At 49.8% G+C, this 27,157-nt stretch overlaps 1 protein-coding gene across 1 annotated transcript; it reads right to left on the bottom strand.

The window, feature by feature from the left end:
- Window positions 1-1,924: 1,924 nt before the first annotated feature.
- On the bottom strand, window positions 1,925-27,149 carry ASB1 (ankyrin repeat and SOCS box containing 1). The gene is made up of 5 exons (XM_036086445.2): window positions 26,801-27,149; window positions 23,272-23,413; window positions 20,908-21,210; window positions 13,127-13,512; window positions 1,925-11,892 (listed from the first exon to the last, which is right to left on the bottom strand). Exons 1-5 carry the CDS (start codon window positions 26,847-26,849, stop codon window positions 11,765-11,767), a joined length of 1,008 nt encoding a protein of 335 aa, XP_035942338.1. The 5' UTR covers window positions 26,850-27,149; the 3' UTR covers window positions 1,925-11,764.
- Between the last annotated feature and the right edge of the window lie 8 nt (window positions 27,150-27,157).

Below are 27,157 nucleotides of genomic sequence, written 5' to 3'. Positions count from 1 at the left end.
CCACGGAGCCTGTCATCACCCACATCCAGGGAGCAAGCACAGGGGGGCACAGACCTGGAGGAGCCTCAGGCTGGGGACGGCGTGCCCCTGGGGAAGAGCAGGCGTTGGTCCGGCCCCGTGCTTCCCAGTAACACCTGCACACTGTGAAAGAGGAGCGCGGACTCCGGGGTGGAGGCAGCTGCTGCTGACATAAACCCAAGGTGGTCTTAATGCACCATATTTTATATATCGCTCAACCAAGTTTTCTGGGTTTTCTTTAGGGTTTCGCACCTATGCCTGAGATAGGCCAGTATTTTTTCTCCCGCCATTATTTGTGGGGTTTTGCCGTCAAGGTTACGCTAACCTCCTAAGATGAGTTTAGTTGTGCCCGTTGCAAATGTATTGCCTCTGAGCAGGACTTCCACCTTCCACACCCATGCCCGCTGATGCAGTGCCAGGCTCTGTCGGTAGGGGGAGCAGGAGGGACACTGGAGGAGGAAGTTCCTCTTCCTGGTTCTGCTCGGCTTTCCTTCCTCCTGGTTCCCAAGGCCCTTGGTTGGATGCTGCACAGCCAGGGAAGCTCGCCTCCCAGTGAGTGCCAGGGCACCCGAGGCGGCTTCCTGGTGGAGAGTTCAGGGGCAGCCCCGCGAGCAGCTTCCTGTAGGTTCTGCAGGTACCCTAGCCAACTCCGGAGAGTTCAAGGACACCCCCATGGAGGGCTTGTCAGCAGCTTACCAACAAGCTCACCGGCCCCCAAAGGGCTTCTCAGCAAGTCTGATGGCACCTCCCTTCCCCATGGGCAGCTTCCAGGTGAATCAGGTAGACATCCCACAGTGGGAGGGGGGGTCTGCCTTCTGCTAGCTTCTAGTTCTTGCCCACCAGTCTTACCCCAACAAACATGGACCATCTCCAGTCCAGATCGACCCAACAAATTCCTCTGCCATCTGTTGAGCTGAAACCACACTATCTCCAACAAGGTCTCAATCCCCACACCCTGAGGGAGGGATTCCTCCCTTCCAGATTTGCTCCCTGTAATTAAATCCCTGGAAATAGTTAATATTATTTGTACCAAACCTGCTTTGTTCCGATTGTGGTATGGTTACTCTCTGCTGGACTTGACCCTGACTGATACGACCCTGGTACCAGGAGTAATCACAAGGGATAGACTTGCACAGATGGGATGTGGGAAGTGCTTTGTACTCCTACTAATCTTAAGCAGTGTTGCGCTCATTACTAGTGGGAAATGGAATGCTAGTAATCTCTGGCCTGCACTGGCATAAGAATTAATCAAGCTATCACCTTTGGTTGATGGTGATTCTGACCAAAGCAAGGGCCTTGGGGCCCCAGGAGCTGCTGAGCTGGTCTTTTCATGGTGGTAATGATGACAACAGAAACTCCGACGTGGGCTAGCTATAGGAAAGATACACGTCTAAAGATGCTGAGAATCATCTTGCAAAGCTACAGTTACTAGAACATTTGTGAATGCCCACTTACAAGGGGCACATCCCCTCTAATTTTGCCAGTCTCCCCCACTTACTACTATTAGTTTATGCACTAATTATGGCTCCTACATAGCCCCTGTAGGGCTTACAATCAATGGTACCTGCCTACTAGGTTCTGGACTTCAGGAGACATGGCTCCTAGGTAGGTCCTGGGAAGAAAGCTTCCCGCCAGCAGTGCTGGGGAATGTGGGACATCCCCTGGATACAACAGACCCAACTCATACGGCTTGGAGATGCACTGGCGGGGGGCAGGGGGAGGGGAGCCAGTCTCGAAGTCCTTCAATTACTTCCTGAAGGTCTTGGGCAGCACAAATCAAGCCAAAAGTGGACTGAGAGTTCTTCCCTGTCATCAACTCTCCTACCACCCATCCCCTCAATGCTGCAGACCCCAATTCTGCTCTCAACCCACCCCACATAGTAAACAGAAACCGCCAGATAAAAGGTGGTTTGACCAATAAGGCTTTTATTTCCATACCCAGCAGAATAATTGGAGGGAGGCAGTTCCTTTGGAAGTTTGACTTGGAAGCTGGACAAATCGAACAGGAGTCATGAGGCCAACAATTATCTCTGAAAAAAGGTAAACCATCCCTGGAAGCCACAAAAAGACCCCAGCTGAGTTCTCCTAGCCAAAGCTGAGTCACATCCATGCCATAACTAGTAAGAAGAGAATGAGGTCCACCAGTGGGCTCAGGCTGCTGGTGAGTCCCTCCCAGCTGGCAGAGTTCGTGAGATGGCCTCCACCACAGGCGCTGACAGAGGTAACTTTGGCAAGGGTCCCGGGCAGGTTAGAAAGTGCAGCATAGCCCCTAAGAGCCTCCCACACACCTGGCACTCATCAGTATCCCCAAGGTGAGTGTTCAACTTCTGACTGATGGCATCCTCAGACACTATTCTCGGAACTTCTCTCCATGCACGTCCTGTTACAGTGAACGAGAGAACACATGCCCTGCACTCTTAAGGCCTTTCTCCAGTGTGATGCTGAATGAGGTAAGGCCCTTGGCTGAAGGTTTTCTCGCACTGGCTGTGCTCAGAAGGCCTTCCTCTACGGTGAATTTGCCGGTGCTGAACGAGGAACTCTCTGGTGTAAGGCACTTCCAGCATCTCTGCCTTCATAGTCTTCACCGAGTGTGAATTTGCTAGGGGTGAATGAGGCTGGATCTGCAGCTTAATGCTTCCTCACACTAGTCATACTTAAAAAGGCTCTTAGGCAGCACAAATCTGAAGTTTGAGCAGGTTTTCCCACATTTGCTGTACTCCTAACATCTTTCTAGGCTCTGAATTTTCCATGCTAAATCAGAGCAGTGCTTCATTCTGTGCCTTTAAAAGGAATTCTCCCAGGTGTGAACATTCTGCTGCTGAATGAGCTCAGAGAGGTGGCCTCTATGAGCCCCTTCCCCGTGAACCTTCTCGTGCCCCGCGAGTCTGGATCCTGCCCTGAATGCATCCTTCCCGCTCTGGCTGCGCTCTCAAGGCCGTTCTCCAGCGTGAACCGCGTTGCTGAATGAGGCCAGAGCCGTGGCTACAGAACTTCCCGCACTCACTGCCCTCAGCCCGGCGTCCGGCGTGGCTGCGGGCAGCACCCTCGTTTGCCGTGCCTTCCCGAGGGAAAGGCGTCCCCGGGGGCGGGCCGCGCGACTGCGGGGCTTCCCCCCACCGAGCGGCCGGGTGCTGGAGGAGGGCGCACGGAGGGCCTCTCCGACGTGTGGCCTCCGCGCCTCTCTGCAGGGTTTCTCCCAGCTGCTGCTCCGCCCCTCCGGCAGCAACCTCTCCCGCACGCCTCGGCACGGGCGGGTTCTGCCCGCCGCGGCGCCGGGGACTCAGCCGGGGACTCCGGCCGAGCCACGCGGCGCACGGACCTGCCCGGGGGCCCTGACCCGGGATGCTCTTACAAAACACCCCGCCCGAAGGAGCCACCCCCGTCGCATCAGCACGCGGCCACACCCCCGGGACCCCGGCCGGGAGTCCTCCGCCAGCACCGCGAGAGACCGCACCACCGCCGAGAGTTCGGCTCCAGAAGTCCCGCCCCCACCCAGTCCGCGCGCAGGGGAACACCCCCTCCTGGGCTCTCATTGGCCCGGCACCGCGTGACACCATCAAAATGGGCGCCGGGAAATGACATTTCCACACGAGGCGGGGCTTCGCTTCTTCTTAAAGGAGACGCGCCGAGATTTACCAGGTGGTCCTCCAAGGCCCCCTCCCGCAGAGAAGTGGGTGTGGTTACTGTCGGAGCCCCTCCCTAGAGAAGTTGTTTTTCTAGAAATTTGATTTTCACATTTCCTATCACAAGCTTGTTGGTGGTACCTTATCATGGGAATCAGCGTGGTCTGTAACACTGCCCTTTTTCGTAGCGAGCTGTATACCTCTGACGAGTCTCTCTGGAGGTGCATGTATTTTAATTTAGGAAGCAGCGACTTTGGGCTTTGTTGCTGCCCTCTCGCTTTTGTTTCTTAATGAATTTCTGCTCCTTCTTACTCCCCCCCTTCTACTCTCTTCGGGTTCATTCTGCTGTTCCTTTCTGACCTCGTACCGCAGCCTTCCTTCCGTTCTGGCTTTCCCTCTGGACCTCTCCCCACGGAAAATGAGGATTAGACAGCTTTCCCTCCCACACTTCCCCACCTGCATCCGGAGAAGTCCCACGGCTGTACGGTGCACACTCAGTGTTGATGCCACCCGGGCCGCGTCCTACTAACCACCGCTGCGCCAGCTAGTATTACTGTGGTAACTTGTTTCCCGCCCATCGTTTTCTTCCCCTTCCAGTTACGTCCCTTGGTTTCCTAGGAACTTGTCAATAACTGAATCCCAATTCCTATCCAACTGTGTTCAGAGGCAGGAGGCTGTCGGAGGACGAAGACCTCTCCGGGGCTGCCCCACTTCCCCCCCAGACTTGGTACGTTCTGTGTCTGGTGCACAGCCGCCTTCCCGGAGGCTTTGCCTGTGCAAGCGTCCACCTCGCCTCCTGCTGTCGGGTCCCCCATTTCCTGCGTACCATGTTTTCCCCTTTCTTGGTGTACTCCCTCATTTTGGAGGGGTACATCCTCTTATGGTTTCCTAAGGGTATGTGGGACATAAATGTTTTAAAGACACTTCAAGTCTTTAGCTTGGCTTTTAATCTAGCTGAAAATATTGCCGTCAGAATTATGAAAGTGAAGGCCAGTATTATACCACCCTCCTCTATGGCCCAGTGTGGCATTTGAGGACTCCAGAGCTATTCTGATACCTGATACTTTGTACATGTCCTGTAGGATCTTTTCTCTAGTATGGAAATTTCAGTGATGTGTGCTGGCAGGTCGTCTTCCGTTGTGTTAGCACTACATTGGCTCTTGTAATCTGGAAACTCTACCCTTTGTTCTCAGAATTCTCTTGATTTGTTGGAATCTACTGCAAGACATGTGACCATTTGTTTGGCCACATTCAGTATTGGTATGTTAGGTCTTTCCTTTGTCAAAAACCAAACTGTATACTGAATTAAACAAAACAGAAAGATGAGTCTATTGCAAGGTTTTCAGCCTGCAAACCAGGTAACTCAGGGCTACAAAAGCAATGAGTTCTGAGTTGCTCAGACTATGGGGCTCTAATGGGACAAATACAAGTTATTTTGGTTTTTCAGCTGTCTGGTTGCCTACTGGTGTTCTTTCTTATTTGGATGAGGGTAGCTGAGTCAGGGAACAAGAAGTCCAGAGTTGGGCATAACAGACCCAGTATTTGGGGACTGGCCGGCATCCCCTGCTGACTTCTGAGAAGGGCCTTCAATTCCTGTAAGATTGTTTCCTTTACACACCAATGGAGATGAAATGATCTCCATTTCATCCCTGACATAAGGGACTCCGTTTTCTCTGGTCCTACACCTTAGGCTGGTGAGGTTCCCCAAGAAGCCTCTTTTGCTCTATTCCTGCCTGCAGGATATGAGCCTGAGTCCCAGCTGAAGAGTCGGCACACGGAAGGCTGAGTGCGGCAGGTCTTCTACTGGGTTGGGGCAGACACAGGCTGCCCAGCTGTGTGCAGCGGAGTCAGGACTACGTCCTAACCTGGCTCCGCCAGTCCTCCCACTGTCCCCCACAGCCACTTCGAAGGCACCTGAGCTGCCCATGTCAGAGCCTCTGGGAGAGCTTTGCAGTGAAACCAGATTCTCAGATACTTCTTTTTACAAGGTGGTTTTCTCAGATGTTTCTAGATCAGTTACCATTCACCTGTTTTCTTGAGAGGTTCGTTCCTAAATTTTGTTGCTATTCAGTCATCTTAGTGGATTTGTACATTTTTTAAAAAGTAAAATTCCACTGTCGTTTTAATGGGATTTCAGAAAGGAGTTATGGCAAACAGCCGCACCTACTGCACACAAGGCTGGGAAACGAAGACTATTCTGGGAAGTTAAGTGTCCAGCTAAAACTGTGGCCTCTGTTATCACAGATGAATACTGGATACGCCACCCAGTTGGGTGGAAAGCCACCCAATCTCAACCACACAAGTTACGCAGGTTTTGAGACAGAAAGAAAGTGAGGCCACCTTTCCAGCAGAGCAGGAGAGGTGTGTGTGCAGCCAGGGGTCAGGGGGTGGTCAGGGGGTGAAGAATGAAGAAGATTATCTTTAAAGCAGACACACAGAACATGCTAGTGTCGCTGAGACAGGAATAAATGTCTTTATTTAGTTCCTTCAGTCCTGGGTTCATCCCAAGGCTTCATACCTCACCTTCCCACTGTCAAAAACAGAGACCCAGAAACAATGGTTCTGCCCAGTTCTCCACCACCTCCCCCCTGCAGAGCACTGCAGGGACGATTCACCTTGCTTGAAAGCCATGGGTTTCAGACACTTTAGAGGCACATTCTCTTCAAACTGGAAACCCCACTAAGTAAAACAGGCTCGGCCAGAAATTTAAACCTGTGCCACATTCTGAGTGCCCCTCTAGAACACTAAGATCCCTTGGAGCAATTCAAAAAAGTTCCTCTCTCCATATCATTAGAAATTTTCCAGAGAGCCAGTCACTTGGCTGAAATGTGTATTCAAAGATTTCACAAGACCAATTTCTACCCATTGAGATAAACAGTCCAAAAAATTAAGGCATTGGGGAGGGGGGTTGAATTAAAGGGTAATAAAGCATTTATTAAAGTTACAACAGCATATCAAAGACGTCCATCATACTTTTGGAAACGCTGAACCAGGCACAAGTGCGAGAACAGTCGCGGCCCCAGCTGCTGAGGGCAAACACGCCTTCATTCCCAAAGCAGTAGGGGCAAACAGGGTCTACGGTGACCGTTGCCGTCAGCGTGTCTCCAGGCCCACAGGCCCACTGCGGGTCACACTGCTGGGCCGAGCACACAGGCCCCGGGAGCTGTGCAAACACTGCAGGGCAGAGCAGGGACGCTGCCGGCTAAACGACGGCAGCGAGCGGACTTCACACGTTCACAAACACCACACTCAAACTGCACTGACGCACATTCACACATTACTCGGGAGAGATCTGAAACCCAACCAACTTAAAAAAAAAAAAAAAAGGATGCCCACGCATTCCAGACACTGCACAATTTCATGTTAAGGCCACAGAAGTCACCCCTTCTCCCGCCTCACTTCTCCATCTGACTGTCTGCCCAGAATGTAGAGTGTATATTCTGCACATCACTACACTCCAATCTGCACGTCCCTCCCGTGGGATTCTCCTGGGACACAGTCCCACTAACCACTCATGAGTTCACATCGGTTATTTTATTCCACACCAAGGGGTCAGGTTCTGGGGGGTTGGAGGGAGTGATAAGTAAGCCAGGGAGAAAGAGGTCACACGGCCAAACGAGGCACTTCCGAGTTGGTGCGGAATCCAGACCACTCAGGACTGCTCACTGAGTGCCTGGCGGGCGGCCAAAGGGACAGAAGTGGAAGCTGAAGTCTCAGTTCCAGAAGACCCACTACAAGCGCCATCACCAACATGCCACAGAGCCACCGGCGCTCAGGGGAGCCACGGGCCCCCAAGGCCTGAGGTAAGGGCAGCCCTCACTGAGAAGCCACACAACACTTCTGGGGAGTGTTTCTCAGGGATTCAGGCATGGCTAGAGGCCTGTCACCACAGGGAGGCTCTGTCATGCCAGACTGTAAGCACGTACTTGCTGACACCACACACGGTGACCTCGGAGCTTGCTCTTAGACTATGAGCAGCAGAAATGCAACAACGTACAGGCTGTTTTAAGAATCCAAGAGGAATTTCTCATCATTATGTAAACATACACCGTAGCTAGACTGGGGTTCCCGGACTCCGCAACTTCAGAGACTGGCAAGTTAAATTCTGGGGCCTGACAAAGAGCAGCCAACATTTTATCTTCCAACCAAGAGCATTTTAAAAAATAAAAATATTGCCCTCTATTATCACCTTCATTACATAAAAGTCCATTTTATCATCCAAATTAGGAAGGACATTATCTCAGAATAAAATATAAATCTTCAGGTTGAATAAACTTGATTTCATAAGTTATTTAATATGTGTCCTTGTCCTACGGACCTGCACAGAGCCCTCTGACTGCCCCGTGGGGTCCCCAAGGTCACAGGCTCTTCCAGCACCGTCACCACCTCCAATGCACATCCACCAAGAGGAGGGACAAGGTCACCTGGCAGTTCACAGCCACAGGGACTGCTCAGTACAGTGTCCCCCACACGTCCTGCAGGCGGGCACGGACGGAGGACTGCCAGCGTGAATGCGGCTTCCCTGATCCTGGGGCCTGCGCACGGAAAAGCGCGGGCAAAGCACTTCTCTCTCAGGCTGTTTCCTTCACTCAGACCTCTGCTTGCTGCACGTTCCTCCCCTTCTACTTCCACAGGAACCTTTGATTTAAAAAATCAATTCAGAGAAGAGGGGAAAGAGGAAAAAAGGATGGCACTTAAGGCTGAGAACAGAAATATAGTCAACAATAGGAAACTGCTAATTGTCCTCTTTTTAAACTCACCTAACAAGAACATGCTGACAGAAACTTACCAAATGTCAAACAGAACATCAAAAACCAAGCATCGCTGCCCTAAACCCTCTTCTGGAACAAGGCAGGACATAAATAAATAAATATATAAATAACATAAGTAATATGAAAAGGCACAGCCAGGCGTGACACGATGGCTCTCGGAAACAGACTCGGCTCTGGCAGGCAGGACGCCAGAGCGGAATTCTCAGAGGTTATCAACACTGCCCCCAACCCCAATCCCTGCCCATCTGTCCACAGCAGCCAAGGCCCACAGCAGGACACTCTTCAATGGCCAGGAGGTGCCCCACGAGTGGGAAGAGTCGGGACACTCCTGGGACCAGGCTGGGGGGGACACTCCAGCTCACTCCTGTTGGTCTGCTGTGCCCGTCCCTAGGGAGAGCTCCGGGGCCCGCTGCGCAGCAGCCTCCTCGAGTACCACCACGTTTCCTTTTACAGGGGTCTTGGGGGCCCCATGCCTCAGAAACATGATTTCATAAAGTGTTGTGACCAAGTGACTCTTTCCTCTTCAGTATCCTACCCTGGCCAACAGAAGGAAAGGAGCTGTAGTAAAGTTAAGTGTCACTCAAACAAGTAGGAATGACCTTAAGCAACTATCTACACTGTTTTCAGATTCATGTTTGGCAGCTATGAAGTTTCAAACCAGAGGCTAAACCTCACAGTTCTCAGGATTCCGAAAGCATCAGCAGAGTCTGGCTGAACAACCAAACCTGTGCTCTGCAAAGGAAGAGCAGAGGCCCTGGTCCCGTGCACATTCCTGCTCCCTGGCTCATCCTCTCCTGATTCACACTACCTCCCTGGCCAGGTCTGGGGGAGACCCAACTATGAGAATCAACTCCGCCCATTCCTTTTAGAGAGACCCTGGGAAAACTGTTCAACCCCCCAGAATGAAGCCCGGCACTCGCCTCGCCAGGCAGAAGACCCTGACACCGCCCTGCACTGGGCCTTGGCTCGTGCAGCCCAAAGGTCGTGCCAAATGTGCAAGACTTCTGCACCGGCAGCGTTCCCAGCACGGCTTTCCAGAAGGTCCAGGAACAGAGCTACCCTCCTACCCTGGGCAGGGCTGGGGAGGCCCTGTCCTAACACGCCTCTGCCGAAAGCACCCAGTGGGGCAGACTCAGAGCGTGCCACGTGTCTGTAACAGGGCCCACCTGGAGAGACCCTGAGCCAAAAGGGCCGAGGCAGGGGGACCCAGAGTCGGAAGAGCTGAAAAATAAGGTGAACCACCACCCACTCCAGAACTCCTCTTTCAGCCCTACTGAGAAGGTGACCAGCCGCTGCTTTCCCACCTCCAGTGACATGAAGCCCCTGCCAGTGGCCCAGTCCAACTTCCCTATATCCGGGGAGCCCTACCTCCCCACAGCTCCTGCCACAGCCTAGCTGTGGTCTTGGTCCCACCCTGAATGCCACAGAGAACACCCCGAAGCCCTTCTCGGCTGAAGCCCTTGCAGCACTTGGCTCAGGCTCTAAGGACCCTCATCAGCTACCCACACCCCACAGCTCACAGCCTCACTCTGAGCGGCCCCCAGCTCTGCATAAGCCCGGCTGGCCAGGGGCCCAGGCCTTCAGCAGCAGCACACAAGCCCAATTTCGGGCTCCGCCAGCCATCCCACACTTACACTATGGCCACAGCTTGTGACAGGGTCACTGCAGCCACGTGGAGCCTCCCATGATTGTGTCTTCCCTCTGAACCATCCAGGCCCCTTCCCCCTGGGACCTCACACACACACCTACAGGTCACAGCCTGGCGTTCTGGCCAAGCCGTCCAGGATACACGAGGTGGGGTTGAGAATTCTATCCTCAAGCCGCGTAAGACAATGACAGACACTGCCTGTCTCCTTGGCTAAAACCTACAATGCTGTTAGTAAATAAGTAAACCTGTATCATTAATTCAATTATTACAAATTAGACAGCTCTTATGACAGAAAACCTAAACACAGATTTGGAATCTGCCCATTCCTAAACACTTCTGAAGGTGAGAATCACCACGATTCCACACAACGGTCATCGGAGGCTTCAAACTACCAGATGTGGTTTCCTAGGAAACAGCATCACCTGGAGAGCTCTGAAGAGGCAGCCGATGGCCCACCTCTGCGGACACAGCCACGTACTGAGCTGCGGAGCCCGGGTGGGAGTGAGCCCTGCCCACGGCCACAGACTCGGATGAGAACTCAGCTCGTCTCACCTACCAGCACCCCCAGCAGGCCAGGTGAAGACTTCTGACCTCGCTGCTGCCCCCGTCCTCGGCTTCTAGGAGCAACTACCAAGACATGGGGTCCAAAATAGGCAAAGAGCAATCAACCAAATGCCAGATGTTTTGTCCACTGGACCCAAGCATCAGAAAGCCTGGAACCATCCAGAGGACAAGTGAATCCCCCCGCCCTGGAGTGTGCAAGGACTACAAGGCAGCGCCACAGGTGTTCCCTTCGGTTAGAACTGGCAGTGAATGCTGTTGGAGCGGTCCTTGGTCCGAATGTAGGCAGTCATTTTACTGGCTAGTTCTTCAGTGCGGCCCTCCTAAAATCAATCCACGTCTGGAAGCTCCTCAAAGGGAAAGGGCAGAGAGTTTGTGGGACCTGCTGGCGTGATGCGAGCGCGGTGAGGTGTGAGAACAGGTGCAGCACTGCAGAAGGTCCTCCCTCTAGACTCTGAACAAACGCAGGTCCTGACTGAGCTAACACAGCCGATCCATGCACCCAAGAAACCATCCTGGAAGGAAGACAATTAACAGAGGACACCACCACAAGAAGAGTACACGGAAGTGGCAAGGAAGGGGTGAGTGCAGACAAATGCCACGTCACCCCCAGGAGCAGGGAAAACAAACCAGCAAATTCATGAACTGCATTTCTGTACTCTACTTTTTTTTTTTTTTTTTTTTTTTTAACCAAAACTCTCTTTTCATTTAGGTATTAGAAGGCTTTACAATGAAATCGAGAAGTAAAAATATAAACAGAAGCACAGTTCTGGAAAGTGCTAGGAGTCTTCCCCACTGCAGCTATTAGCAGACCTCCAACCTCAGCCCGTACTTACACACACCGCAAGGCCCACTTCGTGAATTTGCTACCGAGAGAATCCAAAACAGAGATACTGAGGAAGAACAAAATGAAGTTTTGTATGAACTTTTCAGCTGACAATGACCCCAGGACTGTCCAATGCCCCGAGCACCTGAGATGGAATTACAATCCATGAGAACAAGGCCGTTTCTGCTTTACCAACAGCCAAATGGGATTCCGTCAGCAGCACAGACAGGATGTGGTTCACCGGGGCAAGAATCGGTGTCGACTTTCACTGCAGATCACCTTCCTCCTCACTGCAATCAACTGCTGCACTTGCATTCTACTCATAAAGCAGAAACTTTTTTATGGGGTCTGGCAGAGGCAGCGAGGGAATCAGATGGAGTCGGTATTTGCCAAGAGCTCTTCTCACAGCCACACGGCACAGACTCAGCAAGGTCCTGGGGACACCTGGAACGCCGAGGGAAGAAAGGGAGACAGAGGGAGGGAGGTTAGCCAGAGGCTGGCTGAGACTGACAGAACTGCCCTGAGTGCTCACTGCCAACTTCCCAATTTTACAGTAGAGAGAGTGGCCCGGGGGAGGAGGGTCTGTCATCCACTCCTCCGCCTGCACAAGGAGTGCAATCTTCACCTGGGGCACCTGCCCACCGGGATGGCACCTCCTTGACCGGGTTTAATTTCCTAGACAGAAACAAGAGCTGACCACTGAAGGCCGGGACAGGTGTGAACGACGGACCCTAACCCTCCGTCAGCCTCTGCTCTTGGTCAATCCCAGGAGCTCCCGGGGGACCCCGGACAGACAGGCCGAGCAGTCTGTGAGGAGTGCAGGCTCACAGTTTTGTGGTGGGTCAAAAGCCTAACCACGTCTCTGCCTTGTGAAGCAGGCACGAGGCAGGCAGCCTCTCTCAGAACGACTCCAACTGACCACTAACCAGCTCTGTGGGGGAAGGCTCACCGGGAGCACGTTTTAATGACCGGCTTAGGAAACTCCAACAACAGAAACACAATGAACTCAAGTTCTGTGAGAGGCCAGGGTTAGGGAAAAGGTTTTCAACTCAGATGTCCTCGAGACCCAGGCGAGAAGGAGGCCAGGCGTGGGCAGGTCATAGAGGGCCCACAGCAGCCGGCAGGAGGTGCACAAGGTCCACTTCTGAGCCCCAGAGTGAGCCTCGGACACGAAGACCAAGCTCCAGATCAACAGCAAACAATCTGGCCATTGATTTATTAATTCATTAGCAAAATCTTTCTTCATAAATAAGCAAGCTATGGAGTCGATTCTAACAAAAACCAGACGTATCACACAATAAAAGTAATGGTATTTGAGTGGAACTGAAGAAAGGGCATGAGGACCCCTAAAGGAGGAAGGGCTTGCAATTTATTGTCAAACATTTAAAAACCACGCGTAAGTGAAGGACTCTGGGGTCACAAAGCAGAGCAAAGAGGTAAAGCAGTCGACTATAATTCCAGGAACTTTGAACATGTACTTTTATATATTTCTTTATATCAACTCTTGGTGTCTAGGAATTTGAAAAGACCAATCTGGGAGTATTCTAGAAACTTCCTAGCCCTAACTGCAGATTCTGACTAAGTGCTTTGTTGGAAGAGTTTGTTTTAATCACTACAGCTCAATTCATTCAAGTAACCCACACAGACTGCAAGTCAGAAGGGAACTCAGGCCACTTACTTCTGGCCTCTTTAAAGACCTGCAACGCCTCAGGGTCCACCTTCCTTCTGCCTCTTGACTCTGGGCCCAAGGATTCCCACTTCACCAGGTTCAGGTTGGCTCCGAACTCTACGAGCAGGCTCACGAAGGCCGCTTCACAGCCATGACGCAGGACGGCATCCATGACACACCCGGGGGAGCCCCTGTAGAAGCCCTGCGTGTTGACAGGACCATTGCAGTTGAAGTCGGGGTTCGCCCCCGCCTGGAGAAGCAGCCTGAAGCACTGGAGGTTGTGGTAGGCTGCGCTGATATACAAGGGGCAGACCACCAAGGAGGTGAGGCGCCGGGAGAAAGGGGGCCGGATGTCAGGAGTCAGGTGGTGGTTGACGTCGACGTCAGCCCCATACCTACAGGGAGACACAGGGACAGTGAGACCTTGCGGTAGACTGACCGAAGTCAACAGATCCCCACAGCACCGGGACAGCCCTGACCTCCATGAGCACCGGGGAGCCGCTGAGGAGACGCCACAGGTCACAGCAGTCTCATGACTTCCAGGAAGGTAAGATCGTACTTAAGAACTTGGAAGCCACCCACACAACAAATTCATCGGGGAACTCTTCAAACCCTTTGAAGAGCCGACAATCTTACGGCTATTCAAAGTACTTCAAAAAAAAGGGGAAAAAAAAAGGAAAAATTCCAAATTCATCTTATGAAATTAGCAAAACAATCCCAAAACCTGACAAAAGCCACACCATTAAAAAAAAAACTACCAACTAATTTCACTTATGAGTATCAACTTAACCACCTTCAATAAAATGTTAGCAAAGCAAATCCAAAGTATATTAAGAAAGCAATATACCATGACCTCATGCGGGTTATTCCAAGAATGCAAGGCTGGTTCCAATATTAGAAATCCTAAGAACACAGTCCATCATATTCACAGAACTAAGGGGAAAATCATGATTACCTCTATAGATGAAAAAAAGAAGGCATGAGACAAAACTCAACACTAATGCAGGTTTATAAATACTCAATAAAATAAGAAGTGATAGACATTTCCTTCACAAGATAAAACCCAGATGTTGGCGTCTCACCTAATGGGGAGAGGGGCGGCTCTCCTATGGAAGCCAGAGCAAGCTGCTTACACCCATTCTCCAGCCCACTATTACTCAGACATTTTAAAGATGTATTTATTTATTTGAGAGAGAGAGGGTGCGCAACTTGATCTCAACACCCTGAGATCACGACCTGAGCCGGAATCAAGAGTCAGACAATCAACCAACTGAGCCACCCAGGTGCCCCTAATTCAGGCATTTTTAAATAAGGGTATTTTAGTGCAATCAGACAAGAGAAAGCAATTAGCTGATTAAGATCATAAAGGAAGAGAAAAAACTTTCCTTATTTTCAGAGGATATGACTATGTCTGGAAAGCCCTGAACAATTAATGAAAATACAATAAGCAATGAGAGAATTTATTACTTTAATAAAATTATAAAATCATAAAATCAACAGCCTTCATACATACAAAAATAAGTTCACAGACAAAATGGAAAAGACCTCATTTATGAAAGCAAAATAAATTTTAAAATGAGATATCTAAGCATAAACTTAATAGTACATGTCCAAAATTTGCATGAGGGAAGTTTACAAAATACTCCTAAAGTCATACAAGCAGACTTTGGAAATGGAAAGCCCCACCCCCACCTTGGAGAGGAGGGCTCAACACTATTAAGAGATCAGTTTCCTGAAGTCTGTTATAAAAATGAAAATCCCATTCTTAGAGTAACTTGATTATAGGGCGCCTGGGTGGCTCAGATGGTTAAGCGTCTGCCTTCGGCTCAGGTCATGATCCCAGGGTCCTGGGATTGAGTCCTGCATCAGGTTCCCCGCTTAGCGGGGAGCCTGCTTCTTCCTCTGCCTCTGCCTCTCTCTTTCTCTCTCTCTGTCTCTTATGAATAAATAAATAAAATCTTAAAAAAAAAAAAAAGAACTTGATTATAAATACAAATAAAACTAACATCTCTGGAGTTACAGAAGTTGATTATAACATCTATTTGGAATATCAAACAAGAAAAGATGTAACAGGAAAGCTTTTTAACATGAAAATTAAACAAAGAGGGACGCCTGGGTGGCTCAGTCGGTTAAGCGTCTGCCTTCAGCTCAGGTCATGATCCCATGGTCCTGGGACTGAGCCGCGCATCAGGCTCCCTGCTCAAGGGGGAGCCTGCTTCTCCCTCTGCCTGCCGCTCCCCCTGCTTGTGCGAGCGCGCACTCTCTCTGACAAATGAGTAAATAAATAATCTTTTAAAAAATTCTAAAAAAGAAAATTAAAGAAAAATGTTTGCATGGCAAAAAGCAGCATAAGCAAAGTAAAACAGTAAGTGGAAAAGTTGGGGGAATGTTACAAAGGATTAATATCCTTAATACAGAAAGAGCTAATAAAAGGAAAAGATCAGGGCATCTGGGTGGCACAGTCAGTTAAGCATCCGATTCTTGGTTTCAGCTCGGGTTGTGATCTCAGGGTCATGATCCTGGGATCTAGCCCCGTGTTGGGGTCCATGCTGTGCACGGGATCTGCTTGCGACTCTCCTCTGCCCCTCCCCCCTGCTCGTTCATGCTCCCTCTCTCTCTCTCAAATAAATAAATAAAATCTTTTTTTTAAAAAAGGAAAAGATCGGGATGCCTGGGTGGCTCAGTCGGTTAAGCGCCTGCCTTCAGCTCAGGTCATGATCCCAGGGTCCTGGATCGAGTCCCGCATCAGACTCCCTGCTCAGCGGAGAGCATGCTTCTCCTTCTGCCTGCTGCCTCTCCCTGTTTGTGCTCTCTCTCTCTCTGACAAATAAATAAATAAAATCTTTAAAAAAAAAAAGAATCCATATTAAAAAAGGAAAAGATCAACTGTTCTACAGGAAAACGAGCTAGAGACGCTGACAGTGGCAAGCATCTCTCAGCCATTTGAAAGGATGCTCAGCCTCACTCATAACACAAATGCAAATTAAAACTACCTTTACACCTGAAACTAATGTAACATTGTATTTTTTTAATTAAAAAAAAACACTACCCTGAGATACTACTTCTCACCTATCACAATGGAGAAAATCAAAATTTTATTGACCAAGCTTTAAAGAAACAAGAAGTCTCATTTAGTTCTGGGGGCAATGCAAAAGGGAACAATCCCACTAGCAGGAAATTTGGCAAGAGGTGGCAAAATTACATATGCATTTACCCTCTGACCCACCAATCACACTCTTGGAATCTCTTCCCAAGTTACATTTGCAAAATTCTGAAAAGATGCATGCACACGACAATTCATTAAAACATTATCCATAACAGCTGAAGGCAAGAAACAACCCAGAGGTCCCTCAACAGGAGACTGGTTGAACCAACCGTGGCCCATCCATATAAAGCAGCAATGAACCGCTATGAAAAGGCATGAGGAGTATCGCTAAATACTGCTCTGGAATGACCTCAGAACACATTTAACAAGTGAGAAAGGCAGGACAGTGAAAGTGTGTACTATGCTACTGTTTATCAGAGGGAAAGTGGTTACGATACATACATGTATATGACACATACCTAGACATATACACATTATGCTTATGTTTTAACAATGGAGAGATAAAACATAAAAGTTTTAAAATGGTCATCTATAGGGGAGTTGAAGGAGACCAACACAGAAGCTAGACTTCTTTTAATATACTTTGTTTTATAGATTTGACTTTGGAACCACATAAATGTCATAAAACAAATTAAAGGCAATCCCCATAAACTAAAAGCAAAAAAAAACCCACTGTAGCCCAACCGCGTATCCAGATGGCGCCATGATGTCCTGCCTGCAGGGCGGCTCCTCCTTCTGGGTGCGCTAGACACCACAGCACCAGATTCCCCTCGAAGGACCTGAGACAGGAAGCAGAGCTTGCCAGCAGGGGGCTTCACGCAGAGGGGCACGCTCGCTGCAGTCCCCGAGACAATCCCTACGGGTGCCGGGAGGCGCAGTGACAGCCCAGACATGAGGAAATGCATCTCGCACGGCATGGGTGCAGGAGCAAGCAGCCTGAACTGGAAGCCACACTGTTCAGCAGAGCCAACCTCTAAATGACTCTCAAAAGGCAGAGGCTTCAGGGTCCCCACAAGGGACGTGCCCTTGTCCCTGCCCCCAGGGAAGTCCAAATACAGACTTACTATCAGGAATTTGGAGTTCTCCCAAATGCAAACTACTAATCTAGGTCCCTTTAATCTAAGCAGAGGCCGCGGACGCAAGCACGGAGGGAGGCCTGGCTCAGGGTATCAGAGTGCTGGCAAAGTTAAGAGGGTGCTTGCTAAAAATGCTGTCTGGCGTGGGGTATTACAGCCCACATCAGGTGAGGAGTCGTGTGAGAGGGGACAGCAACACTAGTCTGGTTACAGGTGGGGGGCTGGCAAAATAAGTAAATATGTTAAGGAGAAGGGGAACCAGGTCTCTGCTGGAAAAGCAAATAATAAATTCGGAAAGGAAGAAAAAGTAGGATGACCCCTGTGGTACCAGATTGGATTAGAAGTATCAGGGTGAACTCAACTGTCAATGTATGTAGATACAGAAATATAGATAAAAATGTGTATATGTAACCTTAGCTCTGTCCCATCGGAGGGCCTGAAAACAACAATAGCCCATAAGCAAAAATCTTGGCTTCTAACCACCATTCTCCACTAAGAGAAACCAGGACTCTTCGGAGAAATGACTAATTCCAGGGCTAAGACAGACACATGCTAGATGAGCCTAGACTACATTGTTATAAAAGAAAGTAAGGAACTGTTCAAAGGCTGTGGGGGACATGTCGTAAGGCCAGAGCCGGCCTCCAGTATGACAGGCTCCCTGCAGCCAAATCGGAGACAATCTGAGCATCAAAATAAGTCGTAATAATAGGGGAGTATAACTCCCTGGATAATACACGGAACTGTAAGTCTAACACAAATAAATGAATAAATTAAAAATCTGATGAGAAATATGATATATACGTGTTGCACGGTACCTCTCCACAAAATACGAATTAAATAATTACAGAGAGGAAAAAGAATAGCTTTACATTGGAGAAACCTGACAGACACCACCTTAATCAAAAGATCAAAGCGAACATCAGCAGTAGCGGGCCCAAGCGCAAGCCTGTGCACCCGGACAGATGTGGAGAAGAGCGCAGTCTCGCTCCCTTGAGATCCCCTGCCTGGCGCACGTTACCGACTCTGCTCGGAGTCAACACTCGACCACCAGCACCCGCCTCCCCGAGCTTCCATCACCCCAGACAGACCTACAATGCCACACACATTTTGTCGGCACGGGGTTCTTGGAATTAGGAAATGACGGCATGTAGAAGCAGAGAAGACGGGCGGACAGGCAGGGGCCTAGGGCACAGGAAACAGGACCATTTTCCAGGCCATGACATAAACGGCTGGCCAGCAGTCATAGTCCATCGCCTGTCTCTTCAGCATATTCTGAGTGTCCGAAGGAACTTCTCCCTGAAACCCATACTTCTGCTTGCAGCAAGCACAGGCCTAAGGAGGAGAAGGGAGGGCACACCGACCGATGTGCTCCCAGGACAGTCCCTTCCCCACTGAAGCCGCGCAGCATCGTCAAATGCAAACATCGCCCAGCCTCCCAGACACTCCAGCAGTGACAGGAGAAACATTCTACAACACACACCAAACCAAGCAGAAACTGCCATTTCATTTCACATACTCAACCAATAAAGAAAAAGAGAACTAGATTTTAAGCAGTGATTTTTTTTTTCCTCCTTTTGTTAGGGATAGGTCTTTCAAAAATGTTTGTAATTTTGGGCAATATGACAATCTGGTATTAGCTGAGCTATGGGAAAGACAGCCCTTCATCCACTCATAAAAATATGCTGGATAGGATCCAGTTAATTTTAATCCTGAATATTTTCCAAAATTCCCCTCCTGTTTTTAATATCTCTGCCAAGGAACCACTGGGACAACTCAGTGAATCAATATAAATTTTGCACATACAGAAACACCACTCCTTACCTTTTTAAAAAAAAAAAAAAATCAGCAACACATATCAAGGGAATTTACAAGTAACAAAATGGAATTACTTGCAGAGAAACAGCAAATTACAGCGTGACAGCAGAGAGCCCTGCGTGTAAGGAACAATGACCTAGGAAGGCAGGAGCTGACATTATATTTAGATCGTATTATTTGTTCAATAACTCAACCATATCACTCCCTTTTCGAAAGGTCAGTAAGTCACTTACCTGGTAATTCAGAAAAGAGAAAACTTTTTAGTATGTGTCCTTGGTACCTCATTGTAATAGTAATGTCCTGCACGCCAGTGAGGGAATGAGATGTCTTAATAACGCTAACACCTTCTCAGACAGGGCATCTGTGTATGTACTTCTGAAAGTCAAGCCTACAGTTAATTCAAAGCAGTTGTGCATCATGAACTGACTGAAATGCCTAAAGGGATTTCTGGAACCAAGATGAAATTTCATTGATTGATCCTATTCAAAAATATTTCCAAATTAATGACTTACATTCTCTAAGATGCAAAGATATAGGACTGAGGTGGCTTAGATGATCAGGCTAAAGATTTTTAAAGAGAAGGGAAATACCATAATACCCTCGTCCGTCTTTCCAAAAGCCAATTCCATAGTCATAAAAAAAATAAAAAATAAAAAAAAAAAAACTTTTAATGTAATAAATATATTCTCAGTACCTAATTCAAAAACCACACCTTGCGCTGGGCAAGGGAACGCCAGGTCTCCTGCTCCTGAAAACCGTCCGCACTGCAGCCCGTAACAATAGGAGCCTTACCCAATCCTTCCCACACTGAAAACTGGCTACCTAAACTATACTCTGTCCAACCACAGGAAACACCTCCAGAGCAAGGCACGGAAAAAAAGCACCTTTGGTAGAAAGAAGTCACTGGAGACACAGAAAATGAAAATGTAATCTGGTTCAAATTTTTTAAAAATGTAACCATTCGTACAATTAAAATAAGACCATAAACCATCTAAAATAATAGAAAGGGAAAGCAAAGAAAATCTAGATCATGGAACAAACATACATAATAAGGAACAGCTAAGAAACCAAAAGAGAGCCATAGACCTAACATCAGCTACGGCCACAATGTTAACTGTGTTTAAAAAACAAAGAATCCTGTACAGTCGAATAAGAAAGGTGAGCACCCAAAGAACTACTCAAGCCCAAAAAGATTAAAAACTAAATGTGACAGAATGCTGTGTAAACGAGCCTTCAATGAGACCTACAGCTTCCCTCTGGTTTAATAATGAGCATAACCCACAACAACATCGTGTGACATTAAAAAAAATTAAAAACTCAAAAGAAGCCCCAAAATGCAAATTATACGCTCCACACTATCTGAGCACAATACAATAAAAGTAGTTCATAAAAAATGTGTATTAAACCTTTCTCCTCCATAAGAACAAGGAGGAAATCAACTTCAATAATACTTAATTTAAATACGGGGTAAAAGCTTAGCAGATAAGACCAAAGCTAAAGGCAAAGGTAATAATAACCTTGAAAGCTGACACTTTGAGAACAAAAATGAATAATCAATCATTCAACTGAAAAAAGAGAAAAATTAAGGAAAATGGGGGAAAAAAATTAGTAAGCAGAAAAATAAGAGAACTGGCAGAGCTAAGAAACAGCTCTTTAAAAAGACTAACAGACAATTCTTCCAACACACCTAACTTCACAGACAGAGGAGTAAATACAGACAACAGGGAAAGAGGACGTGGCCACGGAAAGCCGCGGCCACGGGGCGAGGGCGGCCAGGCGTCGGCAGCACTGACCTGATGAGGGCCTTCAGGATGTCGGCCCTGCCCACACGCGACGCGTGGTAGACGGGGGTGCTGCGGTGGTGCCGGCTTCCGTTGGGGTCGGCGCCGGCTTCCAGCAGGATCTGGGCGCTCTCCAGGTGTCCGTTCACCACAGCCACGTACAGAGCGGTCTGTCCTTTTACGTCCACGAGATCCACCTCGGCCCCTTTCCGGATAAGGAAGTCCACACAGTTCCCATGGCCCGCGGTGGCCGCGATTCTCAGCGGTGTGCAGGGGAGCCAGCCGCAGCACCAGACAGACTTCTCGTTGATGCGGCTAAGAGAGAACACAGGGGAGCCAGGCTGTGAGGGGCAGCTGGGAAACCCACAAGCTGCCCTGCTTCCTCCCATACTGGTCCATGCTGGCAACAGAGAACGGGAGGGCAACCTCTTCAAACGGGGACTCCCGGGCCTCAAGAATGCCTCCGCGTGTGCTCTGTTCTATGAGATGCTGGGTCTGGGCGTGGGGCAGGGCAGATGTGGAGAGCCCATTCCACAGCGGAGGACACTGAGGCGCAGAGCTAAGATCTGAGATCTCCCAAAGGGTGGAAGGGTGTGCCCAGGGAGGCAGCGCAGGATGGAGAGCGGCGCACGCGCTGGCAGCCCGCCAGGGTCCTGAGGCCCCGTCTCACCAGCCACTTGCTGTGGAGGCCTGAGGCTGGGCCTTGGCATCCCCACTGGGACCAGGTGGCCCCTGTGGTCCTTCTCCCTGTGACACGGCACAAATGACAGCCTGCAGAAGTGGCCAAGGCCACGCAGCGCTCCACTCCCGGCCAGCAGCAGAGGGCAACGGGCTATGCTCAGCTCTCATCAGAAGTTGACGATCAAATTGTGACTCCCTGTCAAGGAATGCCGTGGCCATGCAGCCCACGGACCCACCACGTCATCAACCAAGACACAGTTCACTTCAGGCTCCCAGTGCAGCTGTGAACAAAGCGTGGCCATCCAGCCCACTGAAGAGTGACACACAGATACACAGTGGGCCAGGGCTTCCTCCTTCAGCTGAGCTCTGGCTCCCACTAGCCAAGAAGACCAAGGAACGCTCCAAGGACTCACGGTCAAAGTACAGAGCAACAGAAACAGATCACTGAGAAACAGATTTTTTCAAGCCAGATAGAAGAAGAAAGAAAAAAAAAGTACTTGGAAAAGCAATATGAAAATACCTAGTTGAACTCTATTCTATTGTTTTTATTCTACTGTTGCATATTGTTTTTATTCTACTGTGGCACCTGCAAATTTAAGGTTTCCTTTGGGCCTGAGTCATTTGCATTAAATATTCATGCAGAATCCATTTGCCATCTTTGTATGACAATCCTTTCTGGGTATTTAGAGCTTTTTTTTTTTTTTTTTTAAATACTGGTATCTATTCTGATGAAATAATGCTAAGACATCAGAATTAAAAAAAAAAAAAAAAAGAACCCTATTCTTAAATTGTTAGAAATCCTTCTCTTGGGAGCTATTCATAAAAAGCGGCATTCATTTCAATATTGACCCGAAGACATTTCTTCTATCAATTCACTGCCATCTTAACCCTGAAGGGGAAAGAAACACAAAGCAGGAAGGAGTTGCTGGTTGCAGGTCAGTTGCTAATCTAGCTGGGACTCCAATCTTCGACCCACAAAGCAATCAGAGAACACCCAGAGGGAAGGAAGACTCTGTGCTCTCCCAGGGGTTCCTGGTGGGAAAAAAGTAGTATCAACACCCACTGCTTCGAAGGAAGAGCCTGAGCCGGTGTGGAGGAATGGGCAGGAATGGGCAGGATCTGGCGGGCAGCAGGCTGGGCACTACAGACAAAGGGAATAAGAAGGTGAACACACAGCATATCCCCGGGTGATGAGACGGCCGGTCTGAGGCTGAGCCCCAGGCCCGGGAGGCAGACAGCTGGGGATCAGAGATGCCAGAGGAGGGTACATCAGGAAATCTGCACCCACAGGGGGGTAACCACATGAAAATAACAAAGTTAGGAGAACTCACGTATACAGCTTAGGGTAAAGAGCCACAAGAGACTTGGAAGGGGGCAGGACCACTCTTGAAGACAGTAACAGTGCTGCCATCAGGACTAACATCAAGAAAGCTGACACCAGAGAGGGCCAGAAGTTTCCAGAAAATATAAAGGTCAATGACCGATCTGGACTTGAATTCAGGTCTCCCTACCCTCCCTACCTGGCTATCTCCTACAAGTCTGGCCATGCTCCCTCGGTCTCCTTTTCTCCCCTGTCCTCTAACACTGTAAAGCATCAGGGTCTTCACCTGCTCACCAGGGAGACATAGTGCCCTCACGGATCACGCACCTCAGCTTCGGGCAGCACTGGGCCAGCCCCAGGACAGTGATGCTCACCTCCGGTAGCTCTCCTCTTGCAGCAGGTTCCTGAGGGTCTGGAGGTCCCCCACGTAGGCCGCATCATGGAGCCTCGTGTCCTCACAGTGCTCCAGCGGATGGTCACAAAACTGCTCCCTCAGCCACTCCTTCAGATTAGGACCTGCACTGAAGAGAGGGGCTCCTGTCAGCTAGGGGAAACCTGGCCAACACCAACCAATAGGGGGCGCCGTCTGCAACAAACCCTTTGTCTTCAGTCTACCTGGGTACCTCAAACTCGCAAGAATAAATCATTCCCACACTCCAGAAACGCCCAGGGCTTAGAAAAATACAGAAAAGTTTCCCTTAGTGAAACAAGCACAATCCTGACACCAAATCTGACAAGGGTAATAATTTTTAAGACATTGGTGGGACAGGAGGCAATGCGTCAACCCTACTGAAGAATACGGAAGATCCTAAATAAAATATTAGCAAGGTGCAACTTAAAATACGTATCAAAAATCCACCATAAAAAATAAAAAAAAAAACAATCCACCATAATATTACTCTGTTTATCCCAAGAATGTAGCAGTGTCTTAATACTGGGAAAAACCATATAATCATCTCCTATATTACAAAAAGACACCTGGATTTGGCAAAATTCAACAGCCAAACAAATGCTGCTATCTGCAACAGGATGACTGCAGCAAGCCGACCTGGGCCGTGACCTCACAGGAGCCTCCATGCTTAACTCATTAAGACGGCAACCTGAGATGGGTGCGCTTCACTGAATGTAAGTTACACCTCAGTTAAGAAGGAAAATGTTAAAATATATGCATATAAATAGAAAGCCAGCTTCACATAATGAAGACTATAAAACTGGAAAACAATAAAGATGACTAGAGTAAACCGTACCATGTGCTTGGACAGGATGAGTCAATGCTAAAAAGATTTTAAGTGATAACAAATTAAGTGGTTTAATAAATCTCTTCAGAGTTTTTATATGAGATGTGACAAAAATATTATAAAAGTCTATCTGGAGGGGCACCTGGGTGGCTCAGTTAAGCGTCTGACTCTTGATCTCTCAGCTCAGGTCTTGAGCTTATCTTAACCTTGAGTTAAGATGAGTCCTGTTGACTCAAGCCCCCCACTGGGCTCCATGCTGGGCGTGGAACTTACTTAAAAAAAGTTTATCTGGAAATATAAGTGAAAAATCACCTGTTTTGGGACGCCTGGGTGGCTCAGTCGTTAAGCGTCTGCCTTCGGCTCAGGTCATGATCCCGGGATCGTGGGATCGAGCCCCACATCGGGCTCCCTGCTCCACGGGAAGCCTGCTTCTCCCTCTCCCACTACCCCTGCTTGTGTTCCCTCTCCCGCTGTGTCTCTCTCTGTCAAATAAATAAATAAAATCTTAAAAAAAAAAGAAAAAAAAGAAAAATCACCTGTTTTTTAGTACGTATGAGAAAAAAAGACCCTACCAGTTAACAGATTTTTTTTTTTAAGATTTTATTTATTTATTTGACAGAGAGAGAGCGCACAAGCAGGTGGAATAGCAGGCAGAGGAAGAGGGAGAAGCAGGCTCCCCGCTGAGCAAGAAGCCAGCTGTGGGGCTCGATCCCAGGACCCCAGGATCAGGACCTGAGCCAAAGGCAGTCACTTAACCAACTGAGCCACCCAGGCGCCCCAGAACTTATTATCTCTTATCAGAATAAAAAAATAAATCAAACAGAATCAATTGCCCAGAAAAGACCTTAGTATAAATGGGCATCAAAATCCGTGAGGAACAGAAAGAGTCGTTGCTACTGACTGAATGTCTGTGTCTCCCCCACAAAATATGTCGGAATCTTAACCCTCCAAGGTGATGGTATCAAGAGGCAGTGACTTTGGTAGGTGACTGCACAGATCATGAGAGAAGAGCCTTCACGAATGGGATTATGTCCTTATGAAAGAGACCCCAGAGAGCTCCCACACACCCTCCACATGTGAGGACAAAGCAAGAATACTGCCACCTGGGAACCAGGAAGCAGGGCCCTGTCAGACAAAGAATGTGCTGGGCCTTGGTCCTGGACTTCCCAGCCTTCAGAGTTATGAAAAATAAGTAGTCAACACATTTGTAAAATCAGACACCTATTTGCAAATTATCGAGTTTTTCCCCTCACACTGGAGCCCAGAAATAATCTCCAGATAATCAAGAGTTCTGCAGACATCCTTACAGACAGGGGCATAAGGAAAGAGTATGAAATCGGACTCCCAGCAAGGGACCAGGCACAGATGGAAAGTACATCCCTCCACAGGTGGACGCTTTCCAATGATAAAGTTGCTTTTACATTCAAATCCAATCTCTTGAATACCTACTGCAGACAAGACTTGACCAACGTACAAGGGGGGTGATGAGTAAGCTTCCTTGCCCTTCAAGACTCAGCAGTTCACTGGCAGGTGGGCAGGGCAGCCCGCGTTCACACACACACGGGTCACTCAAGCTGATCCCACAACCACACCTGCAGCCGATCAACAGGCAGGCCTCAAGGAACCCTCGGTCCGCCACCCAATCTTCCTTCAGCTGTCCTCCTCCACAGCGGTCACCCTGCAGTTGCACCCCACAGAGTGAAAAAGCTCCCAAAGCAGGAGCCAGTGAGATTCAGAAAGTGTAGAGCAAAGGCCGACGGGTAAGTGGGAGCCACAGATTTTTGCTAAGTTCTTCTCTGGGCCTCCCTTTGCCGGCCTCTTTTCAACCCACTCCCTGGCCCAGCTCAACGCAGCCCCCGCTACAACCAGCTTCAGATGCAAACACAACTTAAGGTTTGCGTTTCTCTGATCAGCTTCTCCACATTAGGTACACAGGGCAAATTCAGCGACGCACACAGGGGAAATCCCACCACAGGGTAAGAGGGAACCTCTTCTGAACACAGCAAACAACTCACTTGCCCTGCAACTTCACATCCTATTAGGAGGGAGGTCTCAGGGTGGAAACCCTGCATCTGATGGCTACTTTGGGTGGTGAGCGTGAGGCTTTCTAGCTGCCTCCTCTGCGGGTGGGCCACAGGCCCCTGGACATGCTGTGTCACGGACAGCTCGCCGGGGATGCCGTTATCGCTGTCCCTTGCCCGTGCATGTGCGGTAGCACCCCAGGCAAGCCGTAGGTGGCAGGGCGGAGAAAAGACACCTGCCGTCCCAAGGGACTGGCCTCTGGGGGCTCTCCCGACCCGTGCGCTCAGAGCTGGAAGATGATCCATGTCCTGTTCTTACAGTAAGGGCCCTAGCAAATCCCCACCGGCTCACGGACCGGCAGTTAGAAAGCAAGTTCCACAGGAGAGGACACCCAGCGCGAGGATGTCCACGCGAGGCCGAGGAGCGGGCACACGCAGCAGCCGGGGCCGCCCCGTACGGCGCGCCGCGCTGACCCGACCCTGGCGGCAGGGCGCGGCTCCATGGGCCTAGCCCGCCGGGGACGAGGAAGCACGGCCCCGGCCCGGGAGCAGCCGCCGGGGTCCCTCGGCCAGGGCGCTGGACCATGCCCTCCGCTGCCCCGCCGCCCTGCCGCCCCGCGGCCCGACGGCTTCGCGCACGTTACCTGCGGGCCCCGGCCCGGCCCGCCCGTGGGGGCCGCCACCCTCCGCCATGGGCGCCCCGGACTTGCCCCGGTCCGCAGCCCCGGCCCGAGCGCGCCCCGCCGACCGGAAGCAGGGCGGCAGCGTCCACTTCCGGCGCCGCGGGCAGGTGGGCCGCGTCGGGGGCGCGACTTCCGGCGGGCGCGCACCTCCCTCAAGGGCTTACGGGGCCCCGCGCGGGGTGCCAGCGCGTCCACCTCCGGCCTCCGGTCCGGACGTGAGGCCCAGCGAGGCGGGGCGCGAGCTGTCCGGAGGCGCGCCGTGTCGGGGGCGCGCGCCGGCAGTGCGACGGTTTCTCCACGGGAGTGGAGGAGTCTAGG

Source organism: Halichoerus grypus, chromosome 4 (assembly GCF_964656455.1).
Source record: "Halichoerus grypus chromosome 4, mHalGry1.hap1.1, whole genome shotgun sequence".
NCBI lineage: Eukaryota > Metazoa > Chordata > Mammalia > Carnivora > Phocidae > Halichoerus > Halichoerus grypus.
Note: the sequence above shows the minus strand (reverse complement) of the source record. Positions and strands in the feature narration are given on the sequence as shown.